General features: G+C 35.2%; 1 protein-coding gene across 1 annotated transcript in view; it reads right to left on the reverse strand.

The window, feature by feature from the left end:
* The window catches only part of LOC143222110 (ETS homologous factor-like), a 58,974-nt gene that overhangs the window by 32,162 nt on the left and 2,462 nt on the right, over window positions 1-24,350 (reverse strand). Inside the window, exons 2-6 of the mRNA XM_076448069.1 lie at window positions 17,808-17,919; window positions 13,190-13,361; window positions 5,823-6,059; window positions 2,392-2,544; window positions 1,498-1,608 (exon numbers count right to left, since the gene is read on the reverse strand). Of these exons, the coding sequence (XP_076304184.1) occupies window positions 1,498-1,608; window positions 2,392-2,544; window positions 5,823-6,059; window positions 13,190-13,361; window positions 17,808-17,919 (785 nt within the window). The remainder of the gene's footprint in view (window positions 1-1,497; window positions 1,609-2,391; window positions 2,545-5,822; window positions 6,060-13,189; window positions 13,362-17,807; window positions 17,920-24,350) is intronic.

The raw sequence follows: 24,350 nt of genomic DNA on the forward strand, positions 1-24,350 counted from the left end.
CTGCCAAATTAGGAATGGCCAGCGCAGATAGCTTTGCGTAAAATTAAAAAAAAATAACAACAAAAACCCAAAACAAAACTATTCATTAACAACTCATAGGCTTTACTTTACCAATAAAAGTAGGATTGACCAACATATTGTTACGTCGCCACGGCTGAGAGATCGAGCGTGTTCAGTAATAGGGTTCTTTTCTGCGACAAGGAGATTGTCAGTCGAGTGCTCTTATCAATACCAGAGTACGAATATCCAAACAAAGACATCAAAACGAAGGGTGCAGTAGCACTCTTACTTTTAAATATTTGATTTTATTGCAACTTTAAGTTATATTAACCTTATAGAGGACATGTCTAACCCCCATCATATTGAGCTCTTTTAGCAACTCCTTACATTTTCAATCTTTCATTGTAGCATCTGCATGATTAACCAAGCCCACCCAGTTTGCGACTTATTCCTACACCATTCAGTGAAGTATTTTGGATTATATAAACAAATATTTGTTTCTAATGGTTTGAGCTGGAAACAGCATTACTGACTTATGGACAATGCAATTTGAAATTTTTCCGCTTTTTTCTTTACGAAAACTTGCGCTGAACTTTTAATAGAAACCACTACGTAGTATATAAAATTCTAATTGTCCCCGATAGGTCAAGGGTAAACTTGACGGTTTACAGTGCTAAAATTTGGGGTTAGATTCAAAACGTGAGCACAACACAGATAGCAATCATTGTGCAGCTTGGTGCTCAAACCAAGTTACTGATGATAGACGGCTGATTTAAGCTCTCAAAATTAAGATATTTTTCTCTGCAGACGTTGAAAGGTGACTGAACTTACTTTAAGTTTAAAACATAAGTTACGTTTTTCCGTGATGATATGTGTGATCACAAAATCTTAAACGTTACTGAAATATTGGCTTTTTTTAGAACGTAACATTAAGCTCAGGTACCTTCGACAGTAATATTTTAAGGAAAAATAGAGTAGAATTACATTAACTTACACACCTTATATATGGAATGATATATATATATATTTTTTTTTTTCAATTCTGACGAAGTTCTCTCGGTAACCATTAATGATCTTATTGCGATTTGGCTACATAAAAATATATTCTACAAATTTGTCAAGAAGCACTTATTGCAATAAATTAATAAGAGCACTCCTGACAAAATAAAAAACCTGTCTAGCTCTTAAAGAGAAGTGTTTGACATTCGCTATCATACTAAGAAAAGTTTTAAAACGAAATTCTATTAATTATCAAACTGTCATGCGTGTCTGTCACTTCTTTATATAATTTTGGAATAAATATGCCAACGTTATTTTCTTAAACAAATATAAATAAAATTAACATCAATTTTGAATCCCAGCCAACATGAATTAGTTTTACACTTTTAAGGAAACATAAAACAACACTGGAAATACGTATGTTAAGGAAATTATAGTTTGTAAGTTCCTTGACATGAATAGTTACAAACGTAAGTAAGGTATAACTTAAAGATTTACCTTGGTCATCCACGATATTTTCATTGTCAAAGGAAACGGTTGTAGCAAAAGATTCCTCATTACAGTTACTCAGGTCACTTCGGGGGCTAATATCACCACATCCATGAGAATCTTAAAGTAAAAAAGATACTTAACTGTTATATCGCATAGACGTATTAGAAAAAAATATAAATATTACTTCCTTTGCAGTTTCATTTAATCAAAGAAGACTAAAGTGTTGATTTAAGAATTAGCTTCTTTTATTATAATTTAAAATAAGTAAGAGTACGTTTTAGAACGCATAAGACATTCAACTCGTAATCCGAAGGTCGCTGGTTCGAATCCCGTCACACCAAACATGCTCGCTCTTTCTGCTGTGAGGGCATTAAAACGTGAAGATAAATCCCAATATTCTGAAACTGCTAAATTAGGGACGGCTAGCGCAGATAGCCCTCGTGTAGCTTTCTTTGAAAATTCAAACAAACATTTCGATCAGTAGTGCTATCGTTCCAAGGACACTAGTGTTTACAGGGGAAGAAACGTCTTCGTATTTAAACCAACATTCAAAATGCAATAATGTATTTATATTCTAGAATATAATTGATTGTACCTACTTATTCATGTAAACATTACTCCGTGTATATCTTACAGATTATTTATGTATGATTAAACATAAAACAATCCAAAGATCAATAAATACATAACTATTAAGTATTTTATGCAAAATTGTATGCCTTTTTGCTTTGACAACACTAACTAATCGTTAAAAAATATCTTGCACTCAGTCATATTATTTAGGATAACAAACGGTCGGAATGACAATTATAACAATTACTTGTTGAATGGGAACAAAGAGTATTTTATTATTTTGCTATTTAATGAGACAAAATTCCTCACAATTAGAAATAAACTCACCAACAGGACCGTAGTTTACATTCTCGGGAACTTCAAGTTCAACTAGGTCATACTGTGGGGTCAACTTTTCATTAGACCAGTCAATATCATTAAAAAAATCCTGATCTTGGAGGACCAATGGTAAAAACTCAGAACAATCGAAAGATATTTTATCTGAAAGAAATATAAAAATCAACGATAAACATTAAAAATCGTAAAACTTGAAGATCATAAATAATGCACTAAATATGCTTTGCGTCGCGAGTTCGAATCCCAGTCACACCAAACATGCTTGCTCTTTCAGCTGTGGGGGCGTTATAACATTATGGTCAATCTCACTATTCGTTGGCAAAAGAGTAGCCCAAGAGGTGGCGGTGGGTGGTGATGACTAGCTGGCTTCCCTCTAGTTTTACATTGCAAAATTAGGGACGGCTAGCTCAGATATCCCTCGTGTAGCTTTGGGCGAAATTCAAAAACAAAGAAAACCATGCTTCGTGACAGTGATTCTGGTTCACAAGGTTTGGAATTCAAGGTTCATTAGAAACATTAGATTGCGTGACATAAAACTGACATGATTTACAGAAAGAGGGTTTGCATCCTCGGGTTTATAAAAATAATATAGAAATATTTTAGCTAAAAAGTTAACTTTTATTAAATGAAAGAAATGTAAAGAAAATTGCAATAGAACAATATTTCGTTTCGTATTTAGTTGATTTTTAGCGTTTTAAGACAGTAAACTTCTCACTGTCCCACTAAAGACTTGTTTGTTTAGAATCTAGCATAAGGTTACACAATGGGCTATCTGTGTTCTGCCCACCACTTGTATCAAATACCCGTTTTCTCGTGATTGGTTTGTTTCGGAATTTTGCGTAAAGTTACACGAGGGCTATCCGCGCTAGCTGTTCCTAATTTAGCAATGTAAGACTAAAGGGAAGAATGTTAATAATCATCACCCACCGCTAATTCTTGGGCTACTCTTTTACCAACAAATAGTGAAGATTGACTGTCACATTATAATGCCCCCACGACCGCCACTATCAGATTACGAGTCGAACTTCCAAACCACCTGGCCATGACGGGCCTTTCGCTAAGAAAAACAACCTTCCAAATGTGACTTCGGAAAATGATTATTGCAAATTATAGACTTGAAATCCATTTCTGCTCATAAAGTTTAATTTATTTTCCACAGGTGTCGCTTGACAAAGAAAAAAAGACAATTCAATTTGATGAACAGTGTTTCTATCTCAGTTTGTTTTTCATTCTATTTTTGGACACATGACGTCAAAAGCTCTTAAGTTATGATAGATAGAACAGTGCTGTTTTTTTTTTAAGTATTCAATTTCAAAACTTATTTAATTGGGATGGTTTAATGTTTAGTATGTCGGGCTACCGATTCACAGATGTAGAGTCCGAGACACAATGCTAGACTTAAATATAACTGACAAAAAAAAATCCATCTTTCAGCGATGAGTGATGGTCACTACTTCAACATCTGGAAACTTGAATCTTAGATTCTTGTTTGTTTAGAGTTAAGTACAAACTACGGAATGAGCTATTTATGCTCTGCCCACCCGGTTTTTAGTAGTGTGAGTCCGCAGACGTTCAGCTGTGCCACTTGGAGGGTGGGCTAAATGTTAGAGATTTCTAATCTGGTCATTTATCCCACGTTTACGTTAAAAAAGAAATACTAACTTCAACTTTGAAAGTTGGAAGAAAACTGTGTGTCGTTGCTTTATAAACAGTTGAGATATTGGATAAATTAGTCTTAACCAGAAATATCCCTTGACTACTTGAAACCTTGTGTGTTGCTCAGTAGCAAGTCTAATGATTCACAACGTTAAACATTGAGCTTTATTGTGTAGTAAATAGTCTCTTTTAAACCTTAAACAACGGGAATGTTGTAATTTAAGTGTGTAAATAATGTAATGGCTTGTGCCTAAATCATTATTCCATATTATATATGACCCAGCAGCTATTTAATAACGAGATATGTGTGTGTGTGTATTTAATGACTACATACATATGTGTGTGTATTTAAAACGCTCTTCACGAGATCTCTTCAAACACAATATCAAATCCTAATTTTAACACAGGTTTAGTAAATTCCTGAACTTTTCATGATTTTACTTACATTTTATCACAAAAAATGTTGTCCCCCTGGTGTTGTTTCTATAATCTTCTTGTTCCAATTAGCGTGCAAAATAATCAAACAAGTTTTTCTGCAATAACCGAACGTAAAAATGAAACTCAAAATAACACAAACCAGTTTCACAAGTTAATATTTAGTCGACAATTCCTTGGATATCAGTACTGCTTCATATCGACGTGACATGCTGTCAATGAGCTTGTTCCTGAGTGATTGACTGCCATCCTTCTTTGAGTACTTCAGAAAGTTCATCTTCCGTATTGGACTCGCGATCTTCCGTTAATCAGTTTAACTTAGTCCATAAATTTTCAGTCTGATTGATATCAGGTGATCGACCTGGCCATTCCATAACGTTGATTCTCTTATATCTAAAATATCTTTCAACGACTTAGTTGCAGAGAAACTTGTTTGATCATTTCGTAGGCTAACGGTAATAAGAAAATCTAAGAAACTACAGCAGGTGCACAACACTGTTTATGATAAAATGTTACTAACATCATGAAAAGTTCAGGCATTTATGAACGCCAGTTTTAAGGTTAGAATTACATTTCATATCTGAACACATCTCGTTGAATGCGTTCTGAAAACGTAGTCTTACATATTTTTCTGTTATCTAATCAAACAAATACTGTATTAACAACATTTTCAAGTATATATGTATGTATATTAGATATTTCTTTTCTTTCTCTATAGGAACTCGTAATTTGGGGTTGTGGGCTCGAATATCCGTTAGAACAAACATGATCGCCCTTTCAGCTGTAGGGGCGTTATAAAGTGACGGTCAGTCCCACTATTCGTTGGGTGTTAATTTACGGTGGGTGTTAATGACTAACTGCCTTCCCCTTAGTCTTAAACTGCTAAATTAGGGACGGCTAGCGCAGATATCCCTCATATAGCTTTGCGCGAAATTCAAAACAAAGCAAACTTTCTCGACACTGGAAAATTGAAAAGAAAATATGTATAGGCCTAATGCTTTGATTTGCCGTACCTTCCGGTGTGAACTGGAATTTTGCCTATTAAAGATGTAACAGTACAGCTTGGCTCAACAAACGAAAGAAATACAATTTGTTGATTCAAGCTAGGTTGATGAGCCTTGAATAGACGAAACTGTAGTCTTCAACATAAGTTATAGGCAATAAAAAAAGCACTAGGCCTCTACGTCACAGGATCTCTTTTCAACTGTCCCTCTGGCGAGAAAAAATAAAATTCTGTAAATTATTCAAACAATATCTTTGCCATTGATTTTTTTAAAAGTCAAAAAAGAAAATGAGCATGACAAAAAATTAAAATAACTGCCAGAACTTACCATGGTTGCCTATTAGTTGTTGAACAGCTTCGAAAATACTGTCGCCATGTTGGACGTCTAGTTCGCGAAATTCGTTTCGACTCATTCGACTTAAACTTTCCCCACAAAATTTGCTGAAAGCTGACATATTGACGTCCAGCGAGTCTATTCTGTGATGAGTTGCCCAATCGAACAACCATTCAATAACGTCAGTCGGATGCCAATGTTCTATTGGTTTCAAATGCCACGTGTTACTAGCTACATCGTGAGAATAAAACAAGACCATTAGAGTGCGAACCAGTCTTAAAGTACAACCAAATTTTCTTTTACTATATATCATTAAGTTCTTCAGTGAGACATCAGTAAAGTTTACGCACTTACAAAGTTAAATATAAGTTTTAATTCCAGCGATGGGCACAAAAAATGACCCAATTCAACTTTGGTCTAACACAAACAAGCAAACAAAAATAGCGATAAAAGATTGTACAAGAAATTATCTATCCCAAATGACGAAGTGAAATTTAGTGCACTTTCTTAAACAGTCTCAGATTCTGATGTATTATTGTGATAGTTTTGAACGTTAACAATTGAAACACCTTTATTTTTGTCCAGATATTCTCCTTCCAACCAAAACATCGTATAGTTACAAATGTGAGTACAATACAGTGAGACGATTGTATCTAATGATTGGAATGACGAAACTATCGTGAATCCATAATGTTATTTTAGATGTAGTGGTTTATTTTTGAAATTCGTGCAAAACTGTTTGAGGGTTACCTGCGATAGTCGTACCTAGTAATATGAGAGTCACGGGTTCGAATCCATGTAACATCAAATATGCTTGCCCTTTCAGCCATGAGGAAGTTATTATGCGCGGCCGATCCCACTATTCGATGGTAAAACAGTAGCCCGAGAGTTAGCTATGGGTGGTGATGAATAATTGCCTTCTCTCTACTCTTATAGCTTTCGCGTAGCTTCACACGAAATTCAAAACAAACTAACCGGATTTGGAGTGATGGACTTGAAGAAAGATAGCTAATCAACGCCACCTACGACCAACCCATGCACTAATGTTAACAAACAAAAGTAGGATAAACCGTAACATTTTATCTTCTCCATGGCTGAAAAGGCGAGCATGTCCAATGACAGGGCTACTGAGTGATTTTTAATTTCGTATTAAGTTTCACGAGAACTTTCTGCGCTAGCCATCCCTAATGTAACTACCCACCGCCAACTCTTGGGCTACTCTTTTTGTCAACGAATAGTGGGACTGACCGTCACATTATAACACCTTTAAGACAGAAAAGGTGAGCAAGCTTGGAGGGACAGGAATTCGAACCTAGAGGTTGCAAGTGGAATGCCCTAACCACTTAGTAATACCAGGCCTGATGTAGAGCACCAAAGGTACAAGTAAAACAAGTCTTATTTTACCCAAAACTTAAATTGGTAAAGCGCTATCTATTGATAGGTGTATGTACCATCCTACACCGCAGCAATCCTGCTAATGATTGATAAATAAGCTAAAGCAAAAAACGTAAACAAATTACACTATTAATTTATCTCTTTATCGTTTATAGGCCGTACCGCTTAAAGGCTTAACGAATGTTAAGTCTAAGACGAGTTGACTTTTTCGGTGTCTGCGATTAGAATTCTTTTTTTATTATTCTAAAAGTTCTGTACTTCAAGAAGTGTGTTTGCAATAAAGTTACTAATTTGACTGCAAATATTTTGCGGGTTTCTTCTAGTTCGATAAGAATTTCAAGCAGGAGCATTACACATAACAAGAATCAAAGTCTCGCAAACGGCCAAAGAAACACTGTTTCGATTAAGATTATACTGAAAACCATTCCGTCTAATGAGCTTTGAAGCTGAAATAAATTGAGTTTAGTTGAGTACCAGGTGGAAAATCCCTTCTGTGAAAACCGGTTGCTTCACAGGAGGAAGAAAAAGAGTTTATTTACCAATGTGGCTTTACACTGTCCAACATTTTAATCTTCCTAACAGTAGCCTAAGGTAATTTATTTTTCATCAGTTTCGTTCCTATTAATGTTCATGAAGGCCTTCAATAACCGTTGATTTTGCCTTTCTAATTCAGCGAACGTAGATATCCTGTTATACGATTGTGTGACATTTGTGCCAGTATTTCAGACTATTCTTTTGCTTAAAGTGATTTCAATAGATCATAATGATTCAGATGGCTTATTCAAGATGCCTGAGATCGGGCTGTGACCAAGTATATCAGCAAAAGTTGTAAAGCTCTTATCCACCATTGACTATCTCCTGAGGTACCTTTTAGACAGTTCCCAATTTGGCAATAGTACACGCGAGACCGGTGTATAGCTGGAATATCCTAATTACAATGGTTGATAGCACAACAATGGAATAATTTGTATTTACAATACAAGACTACAATAGATGATTTTGTTTCTAGTCGCTAAACAAAATGTACAATGGATACTCTCATGGAACAAACTGTATTACGGTCGGGCATTGCAAGGGGGTTAAAGAACTCGAATTTAAAATGAGGGCCGCGGGTTTGAATCCCCGTCGCACCAAACATATTTGCTCTTTCAGCCGTGGGAGCGTTATAATGTGACGGTCAATTTCACTATTCGTTGGTAAAAAAGTAGCCCAAGAGTTAGCGGCGGGTGGTGATGACTATCTGCCTTCCCTCTAGTCTTACACTGCTAAATTAGGGACACCTAGTACAAATAATCCTCGTGTAGCTCAGCGCAAAATTCAAAACAAACTGTATTATCCATTTTTTTCTCTTTCTGTGAGACCATACCAGGTCAAGACGTGATTAAATTATTATAAAGTATTACCGCGATGTTATATCACACATATGAGCATTTGTTTTTGTACAAATACGCTTTAAAGGCCTAAAACAATAACATATTGTGTAATAATCAAATACACTTATAAATATACAGTGTACTACTGACAAACTGGTCACAGCTTTAAATGCTTTAATATTTATTTCAAATTACACAAGCTTTTTTTTTCTCAGTTACATCTCGAATTTATTAGATTGTTGAAGATATTCCCCAATGTTTGGAGGAACGCCAGTTTATGTTATTTGTCCCTAAAGGGAAACTCCCGTTAAAAAAAATTGACAGTAAATGAGCAAAATCAACTAGAACTTTCAACACAAAGAACGTTTAATGGGTCATTAGAGATTTGGGATAAACGGTGTATGTAATATGAAAACCACTGTTTAGAATTAAATTTTTACAATGCCAATTTCTGTTTTTTTTATATATATATACCATGTAATTTAACTATTACTTTGATCACTTGCTTATTTAGAGCTAGAAGCACTAGTAATTTTCTGATAAACAAACACATGCCAAGTGAATTGTCACAATGTTGCTAAAACATCAAAACAAGGACCGGTTTGAGATCTCTTGCCATTCGCTTGTTATATTACTCGATAAAAAGAAACAGTTTCACGAATATAAAGAGCTACTGATAACTGCTAGAACATTGTTTCTTCAGTGACGCTACTGATAACAGCTGGAACATTGTTTCTTCAGTGACGCTACTGATAACAGCTGGAACATTGTTTCTTCAGTGACGCTACTGATAACAGCTAGAACATTGTTTCTTCAGTGACGCTACTGATAACAGCTGGAATATTGTTTCTTCAGTGACGCTACTGATAACAGCTAGAACATTGTTTCTCCAGTGACGCTACTGATAACAGCTGGAATATTGTTTCTTCAGTGACGCTACTGATAACAGCTAGAACATTGTTTCTTCAGTGACGCTACTGATAACAGCTGGAATATTGTTTCTTCAGTGACGCTACTGATAACAGCTAGAACATTGTTTCTTCAGTGACGCTACTGATAACAGCGAGAACATTGTTTCTCCAGTGACGCTACTGATAACAGCTGGAACATTGTTTCTTCAGTGACGCTACTGATAACAGCTAGAACATTGTTTCTTCAGTGACGCTACTGATAACAGCTGGAACATTGTTTCTTCAGTGACGCTACTGATAACAGCTGGAACATTGTTTCTTCAGTGACGCTACTGATAACAGCTAGAACATTGTTTCTTCAGTGACGCTACTGATAACAGCTGGAACATTGTTTCTTCAGTGACGCTACTGATAACAGCTGGAACATTGTTTCTTCAGTGACGCTACTGATAACAGCTAGAACATTGTTTCTTCAGTGACGCTACTGATAACAGCTGGAACATTGTTTCTTCAGTGACGCTACTGATAACAGCTAGAACATTGTTTCTTCAGTGACGCTACTGATAACAGCTAGAACATTGTTTCTTCAGTGACGCTACTGATAACAGCTGGAACATTGTTTCTTCAGTGACGCTACTGATAACAGCTGGAACATTGTTTCTTCAGTGACGCTACTGATAACAGCTAGAACATTGTTTCTTCAGTGACGCTACTGATAACAGCTGGAACATTGTTTCTTCAGTGACGCTACTGATAACAGCTGGAACATTGTTTCTTCAGTGACGCTACTGATAACAGCTAGAACATTGTTTCTTCAGTGACGCTACTGATAACAGCTAGAACATTGTTTCTTCAGTGACGCTACTGATAACAGCTAGAACATTGTTTCTTCAGTAACGTTACTGATAACAGCTGGAACATTGTTTCTTCAGTGACGCTACTGATAACAGCTGGAACATTGTTTCTTCAGTGACGCTACTGATAACAGCTAGAACATTGTTTCTTCAGTGACGCTACTGATAACAGCTGGAACATTGTTTCTTCAGTGACGCTACTGATAACAGCTGGAACATTGTTTCTTCAGTGACGCTACTGATAACAGCTAGAACATTGTTTCTTCAGTGACGCTACTGATAACAGCTGGAACATTGTTTCTTCAGTGACGCTACTGATAACAGCTGGAACATTGTTTCTTCAGTGACGCTACTGATAACAGCTAGAACATTGTTTCTTCAGTGACGCTACTGATAACAGCTGGAACATTGTTTCTTCAGTGACGCTACTGATAACAGCTAGAACATTGTTTCTTCAGTGACGCTACTGATAACAGCTAGAACATTGTTTCTTCAGTGACGCTACTGATAACAGCTGGAACATTGTTTCTTCAGTGACGCTACTGATAACAGCTGGAACATTGTTTCTTCAGTGACGCTACTGATAACAGCTAGAACATTGTTTCTTCAGTGACGCTACTGATAACAGCTGGAACATTGTTTCTTCAGTGACGCTACTGATAACAGCTGGAACATTGTTTCTTCAGTGACGCTACTGATAACAGCTAGAACATTGTTTCTTCAGTGACGCTACTGATAACAGCTGGAACATTGTTTCTTCAGTGACGCTACTGATAACAGCTAGAACATTGTTTCTTCAGTGACGCTACTGATAACAGCTAGAACATTGTTTCTTCAGTGACGCTACTGATAACAGCTAGAACATTGTTTCTTCAGTAACGTTACTGATAACAGCTAGAACATTGTTTCTTCAGTAACGTTACTGATAACAGCTAGAACATTGTTTCTTCAGTGACGCACTTTAATTGATCATCAAATCGACCAATGTGTGTAGCAGCTACAAAATTAATTATGTAACAAATTTAAAATTACAAAATTCAGTTACAAAGTTAAAAATTACGAAATTAATCAAGAGAGTTAAAAATTACAAAGTTAATTAAGTTATAAGACGTAAGAATTACAAAATTAATCAAGTACAAAAGTTAAAAATTGCACAGTTAATTAAATTACAAAGTTAAGAATTTAATTAATTTAGTGCAAAGTTAAGAAGTACAGTTAAGTTTGTTTCTTTTTTTGATTTCGCGCAAAGCTACACGAGGGTTATCTGCGTTAGCCGTCCCCAATTTATCAGACTAGAGGGAATGGAGCTAGTCATCACCATTCATCGCCCATTCTTGGGCTACTCTTTTACCAACGAACAGTGGGATATAACGCCCCCACGGCTGAAAGGGCGAGCATGTTTGGTGCTGCCGGGAACAGTTAAGTTACAGAGTTAAGAATTACAAAATTAATTCGACACGAATGATTTTGAAAAAACTGTACAATTTAACTACGTTGAAATATAGTATTGTATATTTTTACTAAAATAAATATCCTTTTATATTAACAAAATGTTTGGGGTTATATTACACTTAAAATATAATTTTTTGTTGAAATATTCAAATCGCCAGACCATTATACAGAATAATGTAGCCCAAGAAACCACAAAAACAGGTGTTTTGGTTCCAACCAATTAACTTGATACACAGTAAAATAGGACATGTATTTTAAAATATGTATAGTTAAGTACATAAGTTTATTTAGTAAATTTAAAGACAAATCTTACAACTTACTTTAATGTGAAAATTATACTGATTTACTGAAACAACTTTGTGAAAGTCTGGGCCAATGTCTGACAGTTTCAAACAAAGATCCACATTGTGAATGTCTGGCTCGATGTCTGACAGTTTCAAACAAGGATCTACATTTATCTTATTTCTATACTTCCATTTTATATGGGTTAAGGTTAAGGCGCTGGACTCGTAATCCGAGAGTCGCAGGTTCGGATTCCCGTGACTTCAAACATGCTCGCTCTTTCAGCCATGGGGGCGTTATAATGATACGGTAATTTTCACGTTGGCTGTGGGTGGTAATGATTAGCTGCCTTCTCTCTTGTTTTACATTGCTAAACTAGGGACGGCTGATTTTGCCCGAAATTGAAAACAAACAAACAATTATGAATCTCACGGCCCTGGATGGTTATTCAGAAAATTAAGAATTTTCAGTGTCTAAATTTGCTTTATATATCAGAGGTGTGGAAAGCGTTTGTCGTTCGTGCTCTCTGTAATAAATATACTTTCACGCTTTAAATGAGTGCAACAGTGAGTTAAGCGACGAGATGTAACGCTCGGATACTAACGAACCTAATCGTTTGTCCCCATACGCTGGGAGACGGTGATGAAGGCTAACGGAATCATTGAATGATAACGGTTATGTCAGCTATGTAGACGGCGTTTACTCACCGTAAAAACTTGTCCCGATGTACGAACGCGAACATGGGGCGTTAGATAGAATGTTACGAAATAATTAAAACCATTAATACCAACAAACTTGCAAAAATGCCTTAAAACGTATTTTGACTAAAACTTTGAAACTAAAACTTACTTTGTATCGTGAGAGTATAGGAATATTCCCTAACCATGCCTCGTATGGATAACTTTATGAAACAATGCATGGCATTTAACAGTTTGCATAACAAGCATATGGTTAATACCTTCTCATGATTCTCTCGGTTATCACAACTACATTTAACATTTAACTTCGTAATTACGATTTTAATATTATATGAAATTATAAACGTAAAACACACGTTTAACCATATGGAAAAAACCTACATCTAAGCTACTTACTATATATTGGACTTGGACTCAGAAAATTCTGTAATGTGCTAGTCGTTTGTGGAATTGCTTCAACCACGTTGTCACTTTCATTATAGTAGCTGTGGAAGTCGTTCAAAATGTTATCTAACTTTAAGGTCTCTGGCTCATAAAATGGTAGTTGTTGGTCGACTACGTAACAAGACTGAAAGAAATACGAAAGTATTCATACACACACTACAGTTTAGATACGTTTATACTGTGAAATAACTATATGCTGTGTTACAATACAGAAGTAGTACAGCAAACAAACAAACATACACACACTACAGTTTAGATACGTTTATAATGTGGAATAGCTATATGCTATGTTACAATAAAAAATATTACAACAACCATCCAAACAAACACACATAACAGTTTAGACACGTATATACTGGGAATAAACTACGTATTGTGTTACAATATAAATGTACTTCAATAAATATGCAAACAAACACAGACACTATACTTTATATAGGTATATACTGTGAAATAACTAAATATTGTGCTACAATAAAGAAGTACTTCAACAAACATCCAGACAAACACGCACAACAGCTCAGATACGTATATGCTGTGATATCACTACATATTGCGTTATAATAAAGAAATATTTCAACAAACTTCTACATGAATACACTCTACAGTTTAACTACGTATACATAAATAAAACTATTACGTCATCTCTTAAGTAATGTATGATTTTAGGTTCAGAAAAAGAGAAAGGATTTTAAAAGCTTTTAATGTTATTTAATCAATAATGTATGTTCCATTATTATTAATTACTTCCTGCCAATGATTCACAAGCTTCTGAATGCCACTTCTATAAAATTCTTAGGGTTTGGAGGAAAAGAATGTAGAGAGGGTAGTTTTGATATTTTCATGTGTTCCAAGCTCTTTTCCATCAAGATAGTTCTGCAAACTTCGGAATAGTTGATAATAAGATGGGGAAAGGTCTGGAGAATAAAAAGGATGTGGAAGTTTTTCCAAGTCTAGTTCTTCAATATTTGCAGATGTGATCCTTGTTGTATGGAGCCGTGCATTATCCTGGTATAACACAACACCTTTACGACTATTTAAAGTAAGCCTCTTTTCTTTTAGTACAACATTCAAGTGCTCTAACTGTTGACAATAGAAGTCTGATGTAATTGTTACGTTGAGTGGGAGCAACTCCTAGTGGATCACACCAACAATATTCCACCAAACGCTTAACAAGGATTTTCTAGGGTGGAGGTCCATTTTGGGCTGTGCTTTAGCCAGTGTACCTCTACTGAGCCATTGTCTGCGGCACTTAGCATTTTTATAATATATCCATTTTTCATCTCCACTCACTAAACTGTCTAAAAAAGGTGAGTTACATTCATAAGAGTGCAGAGAAGTGAAAATGTTCACTCTTGCTCTAAGGTTGGCTTCTGTCAAATCATGGGGGACCCATTTTCCAAGTTTTGACACCTTTTCAAGCTGTTGCAGATGTCGGTGAACTATTGAATGGGTTGAATTAAGCTTCTGTGCTAGTTCTTCAATTGTTACAGCATAATCTCCATCAAGTGCACCCAGTAGCAAGTCATCATTAAACTCAACAGGACGACCTGAACGTGGCACATCACTTAAGCTGCAGTCACCTGATTTGAACTTCTGAAACTACCTTCAACATTGTCTTTCATTGTGAGACTCCGCACCACAAACACCTTGAATGTTTTGTGTAGTGTCTGCTGCACTATTACCTTTTTTAAACTTGTAAAGCATTATATGCCTTATGTGCTTCTCAGACACATCCATCTTCATAAGGGTTAATTTTATTAATGATTTGAAAAAGTGGAGTTAGGTTAGTTTCTTTTATTTGACTGAATATTTTTATACACGTCCTACTACATATCTTAGTCATTTAAGCCTTTTACAAAGACATAAATGATTATATACTTTCTGTATTAAATTTTCGGGCATTACTTATTGGATGACCTGATACATACTTTATTACCGTAAATATATATGAAACTAAACATCAAAACAAAGACACACTACAGCTCAGATATATACAGTGAAGTACCTAGTTATCGTGTTACAATAAAGATGTACTTCAACAAATAACTAAACATACACGCACAACGGTTTAGATACGTATATACTGTGAAATAACTATATATTGTGTTACAGTAAAGAAATACTACAGCAAACATGCGTACAAACATGAACTACGGTTCAATTACGTATATATTGTGGAATAACTGCATATTGTATTTACAATATAGCTGTACTTCAAGCCAAATCCAAACTGACACACACCGCAGTTTAGATACGTAAATACTGTGAAATAACAATCTATCGTGTTACAATAAAGAGTACTTAAATAAACATCCACATAAACAAATACTATAGATACGTATGTATTGTGAAATAACTACTTATTGTGGTAGAATAAAGAAGTATTTTAATAAAGTTCTACAGAAACACACAATATCGTTTAGTTACGTGTAGATACATATCTACTTATGAATCAGGAAATAAGTATTAACTGTATTACATGAAAAACATTCACAAAACACACACTATAGTTCAGTTACTTAATCACTGCAAAATAAGTATAAATTATATTAGAGTAAAGATGTACGATACTGCGTGAAAGTGTAAAAACAAGAGAATACTTTCTCATTTTTTCCACTTTATGTTGCTAATTCTTCCATACCACTACAGATTGTAAATTTTAACACTATAATAATGCTTCACTGAACCCTATTGACAGTTGAATGAGCCAGGGTGATCATACTTATCATTCTTTAGAATTCTCATGCACTTCTACAGAGAGCTTGTTATAAAAGTTCTGCTTAAATGAACAAACTAATCAAATTTAAGATTTGAAATAGCTGTTATAGAACCCCATGCAGTGTCTTAATTATAAAGGAAGAAGCTAGTATATGCTAGAAAAAATCGGTTTAACTGCTCTCCACAAATAAACCTTGATAAAACAATGTTTAACATTAGATATTGAATTTTGTTTTAATACCACGGCTCAGAAAGTATAGAGAATTGTATGTAGAGCAGAAAGTTCGCATAAAAACTTTCTTTACGTGGTGCTGGTTGGACTCTCTGACAAACTGCTACAGACTTGAACTGCTTCCCAAACACTGTCAAGTACAACCTAGATCGTAAGATCGAGACAGGTGAAATGGACATTAGGGCAAGAATAAGCAGAAACCTAAAGTCAGTGATACTGATGTTAGGTATCTCTATTTATGTAGTCTTCACGACAGAATGACGACTGCCACTGATCTTAAGCATGAGATAAACGACCATGTACCGAATGATAGAAAAGTGACCAGATCTACAGTATTAAAAGAGGCTCTGAATAGAATATTTTTCATGCAGAAGTTAAAAATCTTTACTTGGATCTTCAAATATTGTAAATAGAATGAATTGTTTCTAAACATTACAAAACCTAGACTGTTGGTAATCGAGAAAAGGTGTTACGGACAGACGAGTCCAAGCTTATAATATTTAGTTCAAAAAGAAGTTGTAAGTTCGGTGGAAGATAAGTGAAAGATATTTACTTGAATACAACTATGAAGCATGTGGGAGGTAGTGTGATGGTTTACTTGAATACAACTATGAAGCATGTGGGAGGTAGTGTGATGGTTTAGGAGTGTTTTTTTTTTTTTTTGTTTTTTTTGCTGAAGTGACAGTAAATATTTACAAAATAGATGGAATAATGGACCAGCGCAGGTGCCATCAGATATTGATCCATCATGGTATATCTAGTGGTTTGTGTATTACTGGTAAAGTATTCTACTACCAAGAAGGTTATGACCCCAAACACTAATCAAACCTGTGTTGAAATTATATGCAGGAATTAGTTAGCTAATAAAGAATCTGCTGGAGTCATTCAAATTACACAATGGTCCCAACAAATTTGATAACTCAAAAACTTGACAGATTCAAAGTAGCTTCCAAAGAAACATTATGGGAGTGTATTAGAGACATGTGGATTAAATATTTAAAGGATACTTTAAATATGTTACAAAAATACCTGAAAAACTATCTGAAGTTATCAAAACTAAAGGAGGACACACAAAATATTAACTGTTTACTGAACTCTAACACTTCCACTGAGTTTTTCTTCTACTAAATATGAAGATTAATAACATTTTGATGTTTTACTTGTGATTTATCTTCCATTGTTCTTCGAAAGTAGGCTGAAGTCTAATTTTGGATCTCGTCCTAAAACTTTTTCACAGTACTGTATGTAAATATACATCGATATAAATACATACTACGGTTTAACTTCGTATGCATTATAAAATAACATATACTGTGTTACAGTAAAAATATACATAAATATACATTCAGCCAAACACAGACTATGGTTTAATGCGTAGACATAACGAAATAACTATTTATTATATTAGAGTAAAATATATACACATATACGACCGACAGAAGAAAGATGAAAGATGGTTACTTCAATGTACATCACGCTCGCATCCAAATGCTTAGATAGATATATGTACATAATTATGTATGTATCATGCGAAACGTTCCTAGAACGAAGGACGACTGACTAGCAAACAAGAGGATCAATTTCATAAAGTTATAAATTAATAAGAAGTAGTCTTACCTCAGGATAAAAGAGAATATTATCAGTTTGGGATATCATCTTGCGTATTGTCTGCTGTTCTGTTTCGGCTTCACTAATAATGTTCTGCGAAACGTAATTCTGAGATAAAATACTGTGGAGAAAGAAAGTACTAATATGTAAGTACATCAAGGTATACCAGGAAGCTATTTCATTGGTTGGTGATATTTTTTCAAGCGTAGGGTCATTGTTAAACTGATAAATTAAACAACTGAGTTAGGTTGTGACAGGGAATTAATTTAGTGTCTTATACTACCTTACTGTCTAGACTGTGTAATGTTTATCCTAATTATGCCCTGTTTATTATGTGACATTAGGCTTCTAATTGTAAAAGATATGTCTGGGTTATACCCGCTGCAAAATATAATTCAATTTAACTTATTAAGGAATTATCATAACAAGTCAATAATACGAAGGTTAGAGGTTGCTTTCGAGGCCAGTGCGATACAAAAAATATATATATGTTCGTTTTGAAAGTAGAAGAGTAATTGGGGTAGCAGTAAATCACCAGAGTTAGTCTTTCTTTATCGCAAAGCGACACGTTAGGCCCTAACGGTTAGGGTATTTTGATCTTTGTTTAACAAGAGGAAGCGAGTCCGAGACTTTAGCGTTGTAAGTCTGTAAAGTTATTGCTGTCTATCTGGGTGAAAAGTCGTTTGAGTTGTCAATGATGCTTCTGAGACTTAGGTGATCGATCTTCATAGAATAATTTGAGTAGAATACTTTTCTTTGTTCATTTATCTGTCGACGTGTGTTATTTATCACTGTTTTCTTTGATTGATTTTTGAGAACACTGATTTCACGATTTTAGTCGGCTCTCCTCTTTACTAGCAGTAGTGGTTTAATTTCAGTTATATTCTTGGTTCTTGCTAATATCCGTATGACAACAGAGAGCAAGTTTCTATGCCAGAAGAAAATAGTGCCCATAGCACTTGTTCAATATTTACTACCTGTTTTTCGAAACACTGGTAATTTGCGTTGTTGCAAAGCGTATCTTTCTAATAAATTCAGAATTATTTCCAAAAAATATAAAATATTTATTAGAAATGGATAATGTATTAAGTAAATACATATAGTTTTTCTTTTATATGTGTATAAGACTTTTACTAATACGAACATTTTCACCAAACTGTGAATTTCACGTTTAAAACAATAAATAATAAATAAAAAGTTATTTGTCAAATTTGTTATTATTTCACTGAATTAAAGTCAAGAAACGATGTCGTATTTAACGATGTTGAATAAAAAACTCTGGTATTTTTTTTCTTAACATTTAACGTTTCAATACCTTACTCCTCTAGTTTGTGATTGTTTCGGAATGTTTTGCATTAAGGTCTGACAGAAAGGACCGCCGGTGGAACAGCGATAAGTCAACAGACTTGTAATGCTAAAATAGTGGACTCGGTTTCCTGTGGTGAACACAGTAGATAGTCCAATGTGAATTTGCTTTAAAACAAGCATAAAAATAAACTAACAGAAAGCATGATGTGACCAGGTGTTTTTGAAGGGTTCACCTCAAAGGTTTTAGTATAGCCACCTAGTGGTAGGTGAAAGCGCAGAAAAGTCAAACAACAACAAACAAACGTATTAATAAAGCATTTTTAAGCTACCGTACTAGTTACTTTGATATTGTCAATGCAGTGTCTTACAATTAACACATTCTCAATGCTACGTTTCAGAAATTAATTGAAGTCAAGACATTGATATGAGTACTTTTTGACCTAACATTCTTTTAATAATAGTAAAAAAGAAACACTGAGCTATTGTTCAAAAACTGCTCTTATAATTTATTAAGGTTTAAATTTAGTTTGTATATATATATCACTCATTCGAATATACCATGATGGCCCACCATGGCCAGGTGGTGAGGACGCTTGACTCATAATCTGAGGGTTGCGGGTTTGAATTCCCAACCCATCAAACATGTTCGCCCTTTCAGCCGTGAGGGTGTTGTAATAGTACAATCAATCTCACTATCCGTTCGTAAAAGATTAGCCCAAGAGTTGTCCCTCTAGTCTTACACTGCTAAATTAGGGACGGCTAGTGTAGATAGCCCTCGTGTAACTTTACAAAAAACAAATACACCATCATTCCCAGTTTGCCCAAACTCATGCTTTTCTGCTTAATACAGGAAGAATAAAATTTAAAACATAAAAATTTTGCGTGCTTGCGTTTCGAATGTCTTCGGGGGAATCCTCTTATTACGTGATGTATAAATATATGTATGTATGTGTGTGTGTGTGTGTATATATATATTTATATATACAGTGAAATAAGAATGAGATAAAGAAAATAAGGTACTACCATTTGGGAGTAAGTAAGTTAAAAACTTACCTTTTGAAATTAGCATTCTAGCCTCCGATATGGTAGGAAGGTACTAACTGATAACACAGCAAACGAACTACACCAGCATGAGGCATCACTTTCAGTTATCCAAACAAACTCGTGTAGCTTCCAACCCCCCGTCACACCAAACATACTCGCCTTTTCATCCGTGGGGGCGTTATAACATAACGGTCAATTCCACTATTCGTTGGTAAAAGAGTAGCCCAAGAGTTAGCGATGGGTGGTGATGATTATCTTCCTTCCCTCTAGTTTTAAATTTTTAAATTCGGGACGTGTAGCTTTGCGCGAAATTCAAAAACAAATAAACAAACAACCACCACCAATTCACCAAGTCTACTGTGACTATCATGTTCTAAACAAGCCTTTATATGCAGCAAGGTGTACATCCACATAAAACACTTTGGTTTTTTAAGTTATAACAAATTAATATAATTAGCTAGAGCTTTGTGTTTGCTGTTTCTAACGCAGCCCTTTCTTGTGATTTTGCTTCTTTAACTTTATTAAAAATTAATTATTTTCGCCCTATATATATATGTGTGTGTCTGTTGTAAAAATTGTTTTTACTTCCATTCTATAGATAGACATAATAGAAGCTGCTGTTCGGATTTCTAACATGTAGTTTTATCGATTTCTGGAGTTATTTGCTTTCACGTGCTCAATGTGTAACAGAGTTTACTAGTAGAACTGGTATCCAACTGAAGTTTCTAGAACCTGAATCACAACATCTGTTTCTTCAATTTTAATTTTAATTTTTACATTTTACTTAATAATCGGCTCCTAGGTGGATCAACGCTAAGTTAAGTAGCTTGTAATGCTAATATCAGCAGTCAAATATCCTGTAAGGTGTAGCTTTGCGCCAAAAACCAAACAAACCAAAAACAATAAACCAAACTTGTTACTCGCCAGAAAATAATTACTCAACTTCAATGATAAAATATGCAAAATAATGTTGTGAAAAACAGTAATTGTGGGATTCAGTCCTTGCAAGAAAAACATCATTTGTGTCATAGCTGTGTTTTAGTGCTAAGCTGTACAATGTTCTCTACGCCTAAGCTCTTTTTTCTCTCCATCTTGGGTAATTAGTCCCTGGATTTTACGACTGTAAGAAGCACAGTTAAGACTTAAAGACAGAAAGTCCTTCTTCTGAAACTCATGGTAAAATAATAGGATATGATTCATTTTATCAGTACGTGTGTTAGCAACCATCACTCAGAATTTTTGCATAGTAACTGGTAATTCTAAGATGGTATTTTAGGATCTTATTCAAAGAGGGGGATAAGAAAACACTCTGATTTCCTGTTTTAACCTTTTAACTTTGGTTTGATAAGATGTAAGTACCTAATCAATTAAATTAGTCGATTATTATCTTCTGAAAAATAGGTTTTACAGTTAGCATCTAATAGGTGATTAGGGATTTACTAAAAAAGGATGAACCTTGCATTTCGTTCAGTTTTTGCTTACTTAATAAACAACCTCAGATATTGTTTAATACACCTGTGTCTCTAATTAGTGAATATATTTTTTGGTATAATTCACCAAATGGATTTTACGTGTTATAACCTGTTTACGACTCTGTATAAGATATATTAGTTTTTCCTTCATAAGAATATATCTATCTACGTTCTGTGTATTTCATTTTAAAACTCAATAAGCAATAACTAGTCTTTAAAATGCAATAAACTTATTTCATTTCAATATATATTTTCCATTTCCTCTAATAGCGCATAAGCAAAACTTATTTTACAAAATACGAACTTGTTTTGTTCTTAAGCGCACAGCTAGACACTGGGCTGTCTGTGCTTTAGCCGACAACGAGTGTCGAAACTTGAGTTATAGTCATATAAACCATAAGGGTTTATAAGGGATTGCTCAGCAATCGGATGGGATGGGGTCGTCTGAAAACACACGGTTTTAAAATTCGAAATACACTATATTAATTACACAGTTTCACATACAAATAACACATGTTTAATAAGAGCCTTAATCTTTTCCTTCGAAATGCAGGCCCGGCATGGCTAGGTGGTTTAGGCGCTCAACTCGTAATTCCAGAGTCGCGGGTTAGAATCCTCGTCACACCAAATATGCTTGCTTGCCCTTTCACTTGTGGGTACGTTATAAATTGGCGGTCAATCCCACTATTCGTTGGTAAAAGAGTAGCCCAAGAGTTGGCGGAGGGTGATGATGACTAGCAATCTTCCCTCTAGTCTCACACTACTATATTAGAGACAGCTAGCGCAGGTAGCCCTCGTGTAGCTTTGTACGAAATTCAAAACAAACCAAACGAAAGAGCTGACGGTGGGTAGTGTGCTGTTCTAATACATTATTGCTGCTAAACTAAAGACGACTAGCACAGGTAAACCTCGTGTAGCTTTGCGCGAAATTCAAAATAAACTAAACAAAATATTCTAAACAACTACTTGCCAAAAGACTACGTATTTATATCTTTTAAGTGTCAATCTTTTGGACCGACCGTTGCAAGTCCTGTTTCGCAGCTGACGAATCGGATTCGAATCCGTAATTTAGTAGAAAGTGTTTTTCTTAATATCCGTTGCAATGTAACGGCCTACAATGAACAGTAACGACACTTAGAAATAAATTTATCACTTACTAACACACGATTACCAAACAAATCTTTGGCGCCTCTAATACAAGGTGACAGTTTCTGGACATAGTTACAAGAGTATGAGAGAGGTTCGTTATGTGTTTTCCAGCATCAATAATTTAAAAATATGATTGGCCTTGTAAATTAGACACAGAAACATACATCCACACTTACACACATGTAATGCGCAAATTATATCTTCTAATTATTACAAATTAGTTTCACTGGAAACTATTAAAAATTATTGCACGAATATTATTCAAAATGTCTTTAATGTCCGGATGTTTCTTGAGAACAGTCGGTACTTAAATTAAGCAAGAGAATCATCACGCCACAAAAGGGCAAAGAAGGCAGACCTCAACTGCTTCCACCCTCGAATTGTGATATGGCATAATTCGCAAGGTTAGGGTAACTTTTCTTGGAAATGTGTTTGCTGTAATAATCTTTTTTAAAATGTCAGGTTCTAATCGATCATCTTTTATTCAGCAGGGTATAACATTAAGAACTAACACACTGTGGTAGGCCAGCATGGCCAAGTCGTTCGGGCGTTCGACTCGCAATCTGAAAGCTGCTGGCTCAAATCCTCGTTATACCAAACATGCTTGCCTATTCAGCAGTGAGGTCATTAAAATGTGACGGTCATTTCTACTATTCGTTGGTAAAATAGTAACCTAAGAGTTGGCGGAGGGCGGTGATGACTATCTGAGGTACCTCTAGTGAGTCTAGTCTTACACTGCTAAAATAGGAACGGCTAGACCTTGTGTAGCTTTACGCAAAATTCATAAACAAACAAACACACGGTGATGTTTATGTTGACCTGGTGATTTTGTCAGTTTTGGTAAGATGGCGAACATCATTCGAAGATACTGAGCTCCAGACCATTATAGGGTTTCTTGTGTGCTGGTCTGTACTCCTGCAACCTCTCACTGTACAAGATCTATAGAAAAAATGCGAAGGTAATAATACGAAGACTTCTGCAGAAAAAAAATCACTTTAAAACTCTATGGCTGTATTTTATTTTCTTTGCGACTTGTCGAGTAAGCATTTATTTATTAAACCAGTTTGTTTTGTTTGATTTCTTGCACAGATACACAGTAGCTATCTGCGCTAGCCATCCATAATTTAGCAATGTAAGAAGAGATGGAAGGTAGCTAATCATCACCATCCACCGTAAAGTAGTGGGCTACTCTTTTACCAACAAAAAGTGCGATTTTCTGTCACTTAATAATGCCTCTACGGCTAAAAGGGGTGTTATGCAGATTCAAACTCACAAACTTCTCAAAAGTACTGGTCAAGCGCCTTAACTACCTGATCATGCGGGTCTCTATCAAGCCTTAAACAAGACTGCCGATTAATGTAAAATGAATACACACACAAAAATCACTTGGAACCAAACAGCTGAGGTTTAAACCCTAAACTAGGATACATTTTTCGCAAAACCTATTTCCTTTGTCATATTTCCATTGTCAGTAAAGGCCATTTTAGTGTTGCTCTTTCCAAAAGGCTACATCCGTTTGGCGCTTTCGAGGCTTCTCCTTACAAAACTTTATGTGTATACGACTTGTTACTGTCATAAG

This window comes from Tachypleus tridentatus, chromosome 8 (assembly GCF_004210375.1).
Source record: "Tachypleus tridentatus isolate NWPU-2018 chromosome 8, ASM421037v1, whole genome shotgun sequence".
Classification (NCBI taxonomy): domain Eukaryota; kingdom Metazoa; phylum Arthropoda; class Merostomata; order Xiphosura; family Limulidae; genus Tachypleus; species Tachypleus tridentatus.